Source organism: Spermophilus citellus (genome assembly GCF_964194105.1).
Source record: "Spermophilus citellus genome assembly, chromosome: 18".
NCBI lineage: Eukaryota > Metazoa > Chordata > Mammalia > Rodentia > Sciuridae > Spermophilus > Spermophilus citellus.
Window position 1 is genome coordinate 11914698 of NC_138200.1, and position 13003 is coordinate 11927700.

The following is a 13003-nucleotide window of genomic DNA, read 5'->3' on the forward strand; positions in this document are numbered from 1 at the left end:
TATTAACAAAGTACAAAAGAAAGACCAGGAACTGGGGTTGTGGCTCGGTGGTAGAGCACTCACCTAGCACGAGCGAGGCGCTGGGTTCAATCCTTAACACCATATAAAAGTAAATAAATAAAATAAAGGTATTGTGGCCAACTATAAATATATATATATATATATATATATATATATATACATATATATGTGTGTATATATATATGAAAGACCATGTGATTATCTCAATATAAGTAGAAAAAGCATTTGATTAAACTCAAATTAATTTCTGATAAAACAAAAACTCTCAGCAGAAAGGAATTCACTTAATGAAAAACATCTACAGAGACCCCACAGATGAGACCATACTGGATGGTGCAAAATGGGAAGCTTTCTAATACAGTCAGGAGCATGGCTCTTGTCCAGTTGTGTTTGGACCATTTACAGTTCTCATCAGTGCAGGATGGGAGACACTCACCAGGGCAAAAAGCCAAGGAAAAAATGTAAAAGCATCCAGATTAGAAAGGAAAGAGTAGACGTTTCTTTCTTCTCAAACGTGACAGAAAATCCTACAAAATAGTTAAAAAAAAAACATATTCAAATTGATAGGTGTAGTTGAGGTAGCAGAATACAAGACCAGTATACAAGAATCAATGTGTTTCTACACTAGTAACAAATAATCAGAAATAGAAAGTTAAAAAGAAATATTATATCATGAATACAATGTCATTACAAGTAAGACCTTAACTCATCATATTATACAATACAGGTTGAATGTCCCTTATAAATGCTTTCAGATTTTGCAATTTTTTAGATTTTTTAATATTTGCATAAACTTTGCCAATTGAGCATCCCTAATTAGAAAATCAAAATTTCAAAGTGCCCCAATGACTGAAATTTGAAAAGCTAGTGTTCAAAAAGTTTCAGACTTTGAAGCACTTCCAATGTCAGATTTTCAGATTATAAATTCTCCACCTTTATCATTAAAAAAAAAAATGAAATGTGGGCTGGGATTGTGGCTCAGTGGTAGAGCGCTCACCTAATACGGGCGGGACTCCGGTTCGATTCTCAGCACCACATAAAAATAAAAGCATTGCGTTGTGTCCATCTATACCCAAAAACATAAATATTTTTTTAAAAAGATTCTCTCTCTCTCTCTCTCTCTCTCTCTCTCTCTCTCTCTCTCTCTCTCCTTTCTCCTCTTTCACTTAAAAAAATTATAAAAAATAAAAAATAAATGAAATGTACAGGGATAAATCTCATTTTAAAAATATGTCCAAAACCTGGGTACTGAAAACTACAAAACACTGATGAAAAGCTGAGAGGAATTATACTTGGGAGGATTATACCTTGCTCATGGTGTTACAGAGCTGGGGCCTTCCGAGAAACTGAGGCAGCGTGAAGACCCCCCCTTTAACCTCGATTCTTGCCATCAAGAGTGAAAGATCTCAGACATGTCGCTCAGAGTAACAGGCATGAGTTACGGAAAGGATGGGGAAAAGGGAAAGGGGATACTCTCAAGGGAGAGAGTGTCCTCTTAGGAGAGGGACAAGGTACCTCCAGTTTTATTGGGGGTCCCATAGAGTCCTGCCCACGTTCACCTCAAGTGTCTGACATCAAGATGACATCAGACTTTCAAGTCCCCATTGCCATAACAACTCTAGGTCACCTTGGCCCATGCTGACCAGTTCTAATTGGATTCTTAATCATGAATCTCACAGATTTCATGATTAAGAGGAATTATCCTCATCTCCCTGAATCTGGGGATCTGGTCTGTGGAAAGAGTCACAAAAATCTCCCCCTTCAGTGTAACTTGGGTCCCCTTATGGACATTTTTTCGGGCCTGCGTCTCTCCAGAAGATAGCAGGTAGCTTGCTGAGGAGTGTGACACGGCCTGTCCACTTAGGCAGGGCTGCAGGGAAATTGCTTCTGGAAAAGAAAGCGTGTGGGGGTCAGCAGAGTGGGCCCAATTTCTAGAACTATTCCCTGAGGTTGGTGCCTACAGACAGTGTTCATGCCCTGACACAGTTGTTAGTATCAATTTTCAAAATATATTGGCCAGTGATGATTGAATTGGGAAAAGAATAATAGAACTTATTTTCCCCCTTCGTCAGTTCCGGGTGACAGAGTTTCCCGTTGCTGGGGCTTCTGTTCTGCTGTTTTGTTCTCTCTCCTCAGGCTCCAAACAGAAGCCCCGTGTCCCTGTGAGGTCCTCATCCTCCCCAGGAGACCTGGGCCAGTCTCTGCTCCTGTCTTTCCTCCTACTCCCAGGGAATCATCTCTTTACCTGCCAGCAGAATCCCCTGCCAGGAGACATGTCCTCTGTGGGGAGAGGCTGAGGGGGGCTCCATGGTCTCTGCTGCCTGCTCTGTCCTCCCTGTGTGGCAAAGAACCACCATCCACCATCCTCCTCATCTGTCTGTCCCCTAACACTGAGATGCCAACAGTCCCCAAATTGGTCTATAGATTTGACGCAATCCCTATCCATGTCCCAGGAGCCTTTAAAAATAAAGAAATTGACAAGCTAATTAAAACATTCTCCTGGCAATACAAAGGACCTAGATACCAAGACAACTCCGAAATAAAAAATAATTTGGAAGACTAAATTATGTCACTTCAAGACTTATTAGAAAGCTATAATAATCAAGAGAGTGTGACACTGGTATAAAAATTATCAAAAGGATCAATGGAACAGAATAGAGTCCACAAATAGATCCACATGTGGCTAAGCCCCCCTCTCCGGTCATCACTAGGAGGCCCCATTCTAACCCCCAAAGTCATCTGTGTGACCCCCTTTGCTGGAAGCTCATTTACCTTCCCAGAGCGACTGGGAATACTGCAAAGATGGACATAGGCAAATAGGTTTTTTTTCTGTGTCACAGAGAAAATCAACCACCATTAGGGACCCCAGGGGTCCCCTGTGTGGTGATCACAGCCCCAAGGCCATGGTACAGCAGAGGTCAGGTCAGGTTGAGCCAGGGTTTCTCTCAGGGGACAAGATCTCCATCAGCCTTGCTTCTTCAAGTGTGGTCTGGGGTCTGGGGTACTGACACTTGAAGAGGCAAGACTGAAAGGGGAGGGGACAGAGAGGCTTCCTAGGCAGTCCCACCCCCAGCCCATGTGACCCTGGGAAGTGCTCCTGCCCTGGGAGGAGGCTCAGCCAGAGAGGACAGCAGAGCTGAGTGGCCTGAGCAGCCTGCTTGGGAACAGGTCTGGAAACCCGGTTCTTTGCCACACAGGGAGGACAGAGCAGGCAGCAGAGACCATGGAGCCCCCCTCAGCCTCTCCCCACAGAGGACATGTCTCCTGGCAGGGGATTCTGCTGGCAGGTAAAGAGATGATTCCCTGGGAGTAGGAGGAAAGACAGGAGCAGAGACTGGCCCAGGTCTCCTGGGGAGGATGAGGACCTCACAGGGACACGGGGCTTCTGTTTGGAGCCTGAGGAGAGAGAACAAAACAGCAGAACAGAAGCCCCAGCAACGGGAAACTCTGTCACCCGGAACTGACGAAGGGGGAAAATAAGTTCTATTATTCTTTTCCCAATTCAATCATCACTGGCCAATATATTTTGAAAATTGATACTAACAACTGTGTCAGGGCATGAACACTGTCTGTAGGCACCAACCTCAGAGACTGGCAGACACCTGGACACTCAGGGCTGGGACCTGCTTCACTCATCCACAGGTGTCTGAGCCTGTTCCAGGCACCAGGGCCACAAAAAAGATCAGACTAGTCCCCGTGTCATGGAGTCTCCTTCCAGTGGGCAGGAAGACAGGCCAGCAAAGAGATGGAGGAGGGGCTGAAAAGAGGCACGCAGGGCAGAGAGCTGGGAAATGTCAAAAGAGAAGACCCAGGGTCTGCCAGGAGATGGTCAGGGGAGGCCAGTGCCCAGGACAGCCTGAGGGTGAGCAGGGATCTGCAGGCTTGAGGGGCCAGCCTTGCAGACACCCAGGGAATACCATTCCAAAGGAAATGACAAGTTCAGGGGTGCTTAAGAAATGAGTCACACTGCTGACCTTCACACACACACACACACACACACACACACACACACACACACTCTCGCTCACTCCAGGTTCCAAGGTTGAGGGATGAAGACACCTGCTAAGGACCCAGAGCTCCATTTTCCCACCAAAAACTGATGGATTTCTCTCCCCTCAGTTCTAGTCTCACCTTTAACCTTCTGGAACCTGCCCACCACTGCCCAACTTGCTATTGAATCTGTGCCCTTCACTGCTGCTGAAGGGACCGATGTTCTTCTACTTGCCCACAATGTGTCAGAGAACGTCAAAGGCTACACCTGGTACAAAGGGGAAAGGGGCATTGACAGCCATCAAATCGCGATATACCTAACAGCCACTCAAGGAATTATCCCAGGGCCTGCCTACAGTGGTCGAGAGACGGTATACCCCAATGGATCCCTGCTGTTCCAGAAGGTCACCTTGGAGGACACGGGATTCTACACTCTGCAAACCCTAAGTAGTGATCTTCAGGCTGAAAAAGCATCTGGACACATCTGTGTATATCGTGAATGACTCTCTATGGAAGCATCTGGACAGTTCTATGCATACTGTGAGTGGTTTTCTGTGACCCCTGGGGGTGGGCTGGGGTTGATTCCACTACACACACACACACAAGACTGTCAGTTTGGGCCTACTTCTTCCTCTATGTTGTGTGCCTTTGCTGCGGTTTGAGCTTTTAGTGCAGGACACGCACAGTGGAGACAAACTTCAATAGATTGGATTCCTCTCTCTGAATCCACCCTGCAGACACTCAATGCAGAGTGGACAGGCTGCCAGGTGACTCCGCAGGTGAAGTTCAGTCTCAGTCCAGCCTCCCTGGCCTCTCCCCATGGACATGGCTCTGAGAAAGACTGAGTCAGTGCTGACTTAATCTCCTGAGGGGCTGCCTGTGGCCCTCATAGAGAAGCATAGTTCTGGGAAGCTCCTGACCCAGGCCTTTCTATTCCAGGCTCCTGACTCCAGGTCCTGAGGGCCAGGACCCCCTGGACAGAGCTGATGAAGAGCAGCCATTTACATCTTACAGAGTCCCAGGATTACTGGAGCTGATTACCAGCCAGGGCTCAGCCCCCAAAGCCACACCTGAGCAAAAGCAATGGCGAGTCTTCTCAGCCACTAGAAGACTGACCTAGGGGACTCAGGGGATGCTCTGGAGAGGTCAGCATCTCTAGGGAGATGAGCAGAGGCAAGAGGTTGCCCTGACAGGCTCTTTTGCAGGATCATGCACAGGAAGCCTCTCTCTTGGAATCTCATAATAATAGATTCCATTTATTTATCAGCTCCTCTATCTGAAGCTTTAAGTCAAGTGCTATGAATATTTTAAGGCCAACTCAAAGACAATCTGAAGTCAAATATCATTTATCCTACCTTATTGAGGGAAAACTTGGGCACAGGACTCAAGTCAATGAATTAGAGTCACATAGACCAAGACTGGCAGGTCAGAGTCATACCAGGTCTGGGTGCAGCCACAGCACCGTCCTCCCCTCCACACTTGAGCCCTTATTAGGTGGCCATGGACCCCAAGACCAGTCCTTGATCCTTTCTTGATAGGCCACCACAGCTTCATGGTATAAAGGAGAGAACTTTGTTTTCTCACTGCCTACTCTACACCCTGCACTCAGCACAAGGTCCAAATGTTACCAACTTCAATAGCTGCTGGAGATAGGAATGAGCCAATGATCCACAATCCCTTCAAAGACTAGGATCGGGATGCAGATTCCTGACCATTGTATAAATTCCATGTTCCTCCCAGGGGCCAAGACCCAGGCCTCGAAGCTTTTGCTATTTTCTAGAGAAATATCCTTCCAATAAGTCAGACCCTTGGGTATTGATAATGATTTTCACATATGGAAAAAAAAAAACTTAGCTGCTCCTCAAATTTCTGTCCCATATCGGATAAACACATGTGGCCCATCAGGGCCAGATTTCCATTGGTTCATTCTTCTGTGTCTGTTCATTCACCTATATTTCAGGTAAGATCCACAAGGTCCTCACCTGCCCTCCACTGTTGAGAGCCATCTGTGGACTAAATAGGTATGGAAGGTCACTGAGCAGGAAAATCTGGTATTTGGGAACTTCCAGGGGTGATCCAGCTGGTAAGATCACCCAGATATATGTGAGTCCTGTTCACTTCTGCCAGGTCCCACACAGCACCAGAGATGGAGTCACCTGCTGTAGCCACACAGCCTCTCAGAGATGGATGTAGCATGCCAAGATGCCAATCAACCTGTTGACTACAAGACACCATGAAGCAAGACTCCAACCCCGAAACCTTATCCCTGCCTTTGATGTACCCCCTTAAATAAACCATCAGAGCCATTTTTTAATAGTTTTGTTCCAGCTCCTACAAGGACTAGAAGATCCTATCAGGCACTCTGCTTTTAAAGCCTATTTTTTAACTTTGCCTCTATTTCTTCATTTTACTTCAGAGTTTATTTTCTCAAGTGGCTTATTCCCCCCTAAGCAGGAAAAATTACCCTGGCAAGGCATTGTCAGCCCCACAATACTTTGCAATGAGAGAAGGGACATTAAAAACCAAGGATAGAGAACATGGTTCTGCTCCAAAGCCTGCCAGTGTTGCCTGCCTGCCCCCTCTCTCTTTTTAGAACATTCCTTGGAGTCTGCTCTACTTTTCATGGGTCAGCCACTATTCAAAACCTGGGTAGAACTGCCCCTGCTCAAGGTCCTGTGGCCTTGGTATTTACCAGACTTCCAGACCTGTGCCTGGTGTCCCATGTGCTATTTCTCCTTTAACCCCCAGTCTCCATCAGGACCCACCTCTAGGACAGCTTTGAAAAGGCTACGCAGGGGAGTCTGTGCAGTTGGAGGGACTTAGTACCACGATTCAAGGCCAGGTAGGCAGCCAGTCAGTGAGGATCAGGAGGTGCAGAGGCTCTGACTTCCTGTGCCAGGTCTGTCCATGAACAAATACTGCAACTAAAGTCACATGTCAGACACAGCCCAGGCAGCCCCACATCCTCTGAGCCCTCAGATCCTCCTGCATCTGCCCAGGATACCCACTCCTGCCTGGTTCTTCAGGACTCAGGTTGGTGGGAGGTGAGAGAGGCCAGCTCAGGTGGAAAGACACCTTTGCAGGAACCAAAGGTACCACAGGGCAATCTTCTCTCTGTGGTCTGCAGAACAGAGATGCCCAGACCCCACCTACATTATGTGACCTGTGTACAAAGATTATTTTCTTCCCATAAATTAAAATGGCTTTGTTTTCTTTGTTGAATTGTTCCACAGTTACATTGAAGAGAAGTGGTGAAATACAAGGGATGGCCTTGTCTTGTTCCTGGTCTTAGTGTCAAGACTCCCAGTATTTCTCCACTGAGTATTATGTGAGATTTTCACATATGGCCTTTATTACATGAAGGTGATTTCCCTCTCTTCCTAAGAGTGCCAATCTTTTGTTCAAACCGTGACTATTTCCCACTAAAGAGTTCCTTCATTGTGACATTCAATCCACAGGCCAGGAAGTCAAAGTCCTCTTAGGTGGAGAAATCCTTTAGATTGGAACTTCTCCAACTCTGCCGTTGTAAGACTATTCTGGGCCATCTTTGTTCTCGAACAGATGATTTTAGAAAAAGTAAATGCCATTGTATTTCATGTAAAACTTTCCTGGCCCCAGAGATGGATAGGGCTGCCAAACCGGATGTCCTCAAAATACACCCCAATTGAAATAAGGAACAGGACCTGAGAAAAATCACAAAAAGGTCAAACAGGAGTGTATAGGAAAAAAATTCTACCTGATGATGAGGTTGCTGGGCACATGGACTGAGAAGAGGGTCCTGGTGCAGATTCTACAAAGATGTTCAGGGGTCCAGACAAGAGTCACCCTGGTTAATCTGGGATCAGAAGGAGGGGCTGCCCTCTCCTTACAGATAATCATCTGAACAAAGACGCTCAGCCTCTGCAGAGGGTCAGGGCCACTGTCTGGCCAACCTTACACAGCTCACTGTGGGCACCAGAGCTGACTGAGGTCTCTGAGCAAAGAGCCTGGCCCAGGCCCCAGGCCGCAGGCCCACTATCAGTGGGTCCTCTCCTCAGTTTACTCACAGAGTCTGTGACACAGCCTTCCATCCTGGCCAGCAATGTCAGCATCACAGAAGAGGGCCCTGTGGCCATGACCTGCCTCTCAGGTGACCCTGGAATCTCCATCAGTGGATCCTCAATAGCCAGACTCTGCAGCTCACAGACAGGATGCAGCTGTCCCCGGACCACAGGACCCTCAGCATAGACCCCGTCAGACCGGAGGATCCCGGGGAGTATCAGTGCAAGGCCTCCAACCCCACCAGTTCCACCAGGAGTGGTCCTCTTAAACTAGCTTTATCCCCTGCTATGAATTAAATCAGAAATAAAAATGTTCTCCTTATAAAAACAATGGTTATAACTCTCTTGCTTTATAAAACTATTGTGAATAGTCAGTACAATAAAATGGAAAATCCTATCAAGACCTGCACTGAGCTGGGTGTGGTGGTTTACACCTGTAATCCTAGCAGCTCAGGAGGCTGAGGCAGGAGGAATGAGTTCAAAACCAGCCTCATCAATTTAGTGAGGCCCTAAGCAACTCAGTGAGACCCTGTCTCTAAATAAAAAGACATTAAAAAGGGTTGAGGATGTGGCTCAGTGGTTGAGCACCTCTGGGTTCAATCCCTGGGACCAAAAAAAAAAAAAAAAGGGATTGTCTTCACTCACTAGGATAGAGGGACCACAGGTAATCCACAGGGGGCCCAGCCTCAGTCCTCCCCAGGGCCCAGGGCTCTCCCTCTGGGATCTCTCTCCCCACAAGGGTTCTGGAAACTTGTACCCTTGAGCTCCAGTTGATATGAAGCTGCCTCTATGTTCCCTGCACTGAATGGTAGGTTGACACTCTTTACTCCCCAGGTTTCAGATCCTCAACCACATGGCCAGTGTGGTGGCCTCCATGCCCTCCCTCCACACCTGTCAACAGGGAGCACATGAGCACTTCAGTTTCTCTGTCGGGAGCATAGGAATGGGTCCTACCCCATGGAGATAGCTAAAGGGAGCTCAAGGGAAGGGAGAATATCACCAACTGGCCAGACTGGCGATATGAGCTGGGTTCAAAGGAGCTGCTGGATCAATAACTATGAAATTGGCGAAGAAACCACGCAGCACACGAACATAAGTTTCTAAGGCAGGACGGCTCAGCGACCCCAAGGATCAGCTCCAGTGCTGGAAGGAGCAAGAGAGAGAGCACACCCAAAACCGTGTATTTATTGGGGAAGACATTGGAGAAACTTCCATCTAAATAAGGCAAGGGATTGGGTTTCGAAGGGTGCAGTCTGGCTTGGTGATGTCTTGTGGTCAGCAGATTGACTGACATCTTGGAAAGCCACACCCATCTCAGGTGCTGTGGGGGATCCCAGGCAGAGCGAGAGAAAAGGCACACATGCGTCGCACAGCTCAATCAGGCAATAACGTCAGGCCAGTCCCCTCAGATGCTCAAATGCGCATAGCTCACGCACACAGCCCATGGCGGGCTGGTGACAGGACTCAGGACCCCCAGAAATGACACCCCAGCACTCTCACCTAGGCAGGTGACTGATGAACGAGCAGGTAGGCCCCTTGAGCTGAGCTCTTACTGTGTCCCTCAGGCCCCCTGAGCACTCAGGACTCTGATCACATGCAAGGGGGACTCTGAGGAGTCTGTGTGTGGTCACCTGATTGTGGTGCTGGGAGGGGACCGTGGGATGTGCTTGGTGGGAAGGGAGGCTGGGGGCGAGAGAGTTCTGGTGAAGGGCAGGTCCTGGGCTTGAGGAAAGCACAGAAGCCAGATGGGAGAAGCCAGTCAAAGAAGCTGCCCTCTCCCCAGAGAGGACCATGGGACAGTGGACTCTGAGAAAAGTGGGGCTCCAAGGCCCTCCCTGGGCATATTCTGGGGTTGCTGACCAAGAGGAGACATCTTTATTCAGTTGGGCCTGTGTGCCCATTCCCCCCCTCCCCGCCCAGACCACTCCCTGGGTCCTCCTCCAAGTGCCCCTGAATAGCCCTAGAGCAGCCATGTCCTCTATGAGGTGTGACAGGAGAAGCTGAGCCTCTGAGCGCTGTGTGCTCCTGGCTGTCCATCATCAATTGCTCCCACCTCCACCTCCTAATTCACATGTCTGAGAGATGCATCAGGAATATCCCTGGTCCCCAGGACTGGAGATAGGGGATGAGGCCTGCTCTTCCATGTATGACAGGAGGTGCCAACCTCAGTTTCCCATGATGACTGCCAAATCCATCCCTGTGCAGAAGACCCAGCCTAGTCACCCTGGAGCCAAACCTGGGGACCAGGCCCTGCAGCGTCAGCACATCCTGCAGCCTATGTCCAGGGGAGGCTGTTGCTCTTTTCCTGGGAGACAAGGACTGGGGGGCGAGGCACGCCTGCCTGTTCCTCAGGATGCAGGTCCCTGAGGCCTGGTCTTTCTGTTTCAGAGATGAAATGTGTCTTTGCCCTTCTCTGATCTGCCAGACTCGTGGGGCACTAGGGGAAAACACAGGCTCAGCCCACAGGAGGGGCATGATCATCTCTCCCGGTAGCCCAACAGCCTCAGCAAGTCTCATGGCCAAGCCCAGAATAAATAGGAGGAAGGGGAACACACTCCTAATAGATGGAACAGTGAGCTCAGTGGCAAAAGGCAGAGAAGGAATGGACTGTGAAGCATACGAGTCCACCTACCGCAGGAACCACTATTCATTGTAGTACAAGTCCTGCTCCAAACATTTTTTGACTTTGAAAAACCAAATTATTTCTATTAAGCTTATCAAAATTAATTTTAAAATATTTCTGTATCAATTATATTATTTGATTAATAAATATACATAAATAACTATATTTATTTGCTTACTAAAAACTGTTGACATTTTGAAAAAAAAACAAATATATTTTGAATGATTTTAAAATTCCCACACCCTGATAGCACACTCCTGTGCAGGTGCCAAACACACACACACACACTCCCCTCAGGGTACTTGCAGGATCTTATGCCAGGCAGGTATCAGAAGCGCACAGCAAATGGCAGGCACGATGCCCCTGGGCAATTAGCTCATGGACTTCTGTGAGGACTGAGAAGGGGAGACGTGTGGGTCTGCTGGGAGGGTCGGGCAACACAGACCCAAGTTCTGACCCCAAGGAGGAAGGAGCACAATTCCCAACAGAGAGCACAGCTGTCTGCAGCAGCTGCACATGCAGAGGGTCCCTGGGCCAGGCTGATGGTGCTCCCAGTACCAACCTGCATCAGAGTGTGGAACCTGAAGTCTGTGCCGTGCATGCATAGCACTGAGGTTGACAGGGACATTCAGGGGAACCTGAAGTTCCAAACTCCAAAATCTAAGAAATAAGAAAAACCTCGGGCTGGGGATGTGGCTCAAGCAGTAGCGCGCTCGCCTGGCATGTGTGCGGCCCGGGTTCGATTCTCAGCACCACATACCAACAAAGATGTTGTGTCCACCGAGAACTAAAAAATAAATATTAAAAATTCTCTCTCTCTCTCTCTCTCTCTCTCTCTCTCTCTCTCTCTCTCTCTCTCCTCTCTCACTCTCTCTTTAAAAAAAAAAAAGAAAAAAAGAAAAACCTCACATTTCCCATTAAATTCCCAGTACCCACAGCACAAGCCACCTGCCATCTGCACTAGTTCAGTCGTTCCTGGGTCCCACCCACCCAGTCCCTGGCTCCCCAGCTCTGCTCCGCTGCTGCCACCTCCTGGGAACTCCTGATAATCAGGACTCAGGCCCCCCCCCCCCCCCCCCCCCCCCCCCGATGCTGATCCCTCAGCCCACCAGGAAGGACTCTGCCTTCAGCTGACCATTTACCCTCATGGGGACAATGGTGTAAGGCAGCCACTCAGAAGACCTGGGGTAGGAGAGAGGTGGGCAGCCACACAGAGCTGCACAGTGAGATGGGGACAGTGCTGGTGTAGGACCCAGGGCCTCAGCTGTGAGGGTGGCTGTGGCGAGGAGCTCAGGAAGGGAACTGAGGAGCACAGAGGTGGGGAGTTCCTGAACATTTGCAGGGACAAGGCTGGATTCCCAGAGGACCACTCTGACCACTGTCAGCTGCAGCACTCAGAGCCTGGGCGCCTCCTGGCTGCCCATCAACCAAGAGCTCCCACCTCCATCTCCTAACTCACCTGCTTCCTCCACTGTCTGACTCTAGGGGAAGGTTCCAGATCCTCCTCTGCCCTGCAAGGGGGTGGTGGGAAGCCCAGTCCCCTACAGACAACCAGCAATGGCCCCTGCTGAGGTGAGTGGGCAGGACCACACACCCTCAACTTCCTGGTCCCCACTCAGGGGAGGACCAGATATCTCCTGCTCCCTCGGGCACCTTCATCTATGTATGGTGACTGTCACATCCCTCCTGATTCTTCCAAGGAACATACCTGGGAGGACCCATCTCCCATTGTAGAAGTTCCAGTCTAGAATGTTCCACAGCAGCCCTGCTGACACCTATTTATACAAATCTTAGGTGACACAGCCTTTAGGGACACAGGCTTACAGCCATTTCCCCCAGTGGCCACACAGGACGGGACATCAGGGCCCTGAGTATCCAGCCACTAAGTCTGGGACCCTCCCCCTCCCCATTGACCTGAGCACTGGCCATGGTTCTGGCGTCGGTTCCAGGTTCACCAGTTCATGTTGCCCGCCTCCTGTAGGAGCTTCTTCCCTGGAGTCTCTGGTGCCTGTCCCAGGGATTTCCTCCTGGGATAATCTGCAGGCCTGGGGCTAGAGCAGGAAAGGCAGCTGCACTGGTCTCAGAGGACAAAGAGGCTCACCTTAGCTCCAGGAAGAGCGCGCACGCCCTCTAGTGGGCCCCCTGAGAGGGCAGGTGAGGGCTAACCTTGGGCAAAGGGCACCTTCAGAGAATGGAACTGAAGATGAAAGGGGAGGGGCCTGAGATGGGGCGAACAGGGGGAGTGGGGAGGGGGCTGAGGTTCGGAGAGGGGTGGGAAGGAGCTGGGTGAGGGGAGGCTCTGGGGAGGTCAGAGAAGGGCGCAGAGCAG

General features: G+C 49.4%; 1 protein-coding gene across 1 annotated transcript; it reads left to right on the top strand.

Moving 5' to 3' along the window:
* Positions 1-3185: 3185 nt before the first annotated feature.
* Positions 3186-8348, top strand: LOC308637386 (cell adhesion molecule CEACAM6-like; the record flags this gene model as incomplete). The annotated part of the gene is made up of 4 exons (XM_081273690.1): positions 3186-3308; positions 4141-4506; positions 6605-6681; positions 8163-8348. The coding sequence occupies exons 1-4, from the start codon at positions 3245-3247 to the stop codon at positions 8346-8348; spliced, it is 693 nt and encodes a 230-aa protein (XP_081129816.1). The 5' UTR covers positions 3186-3244.
* Between the last annotated feature and the right edge of the window lie 4655 nt (positions 8349-13003).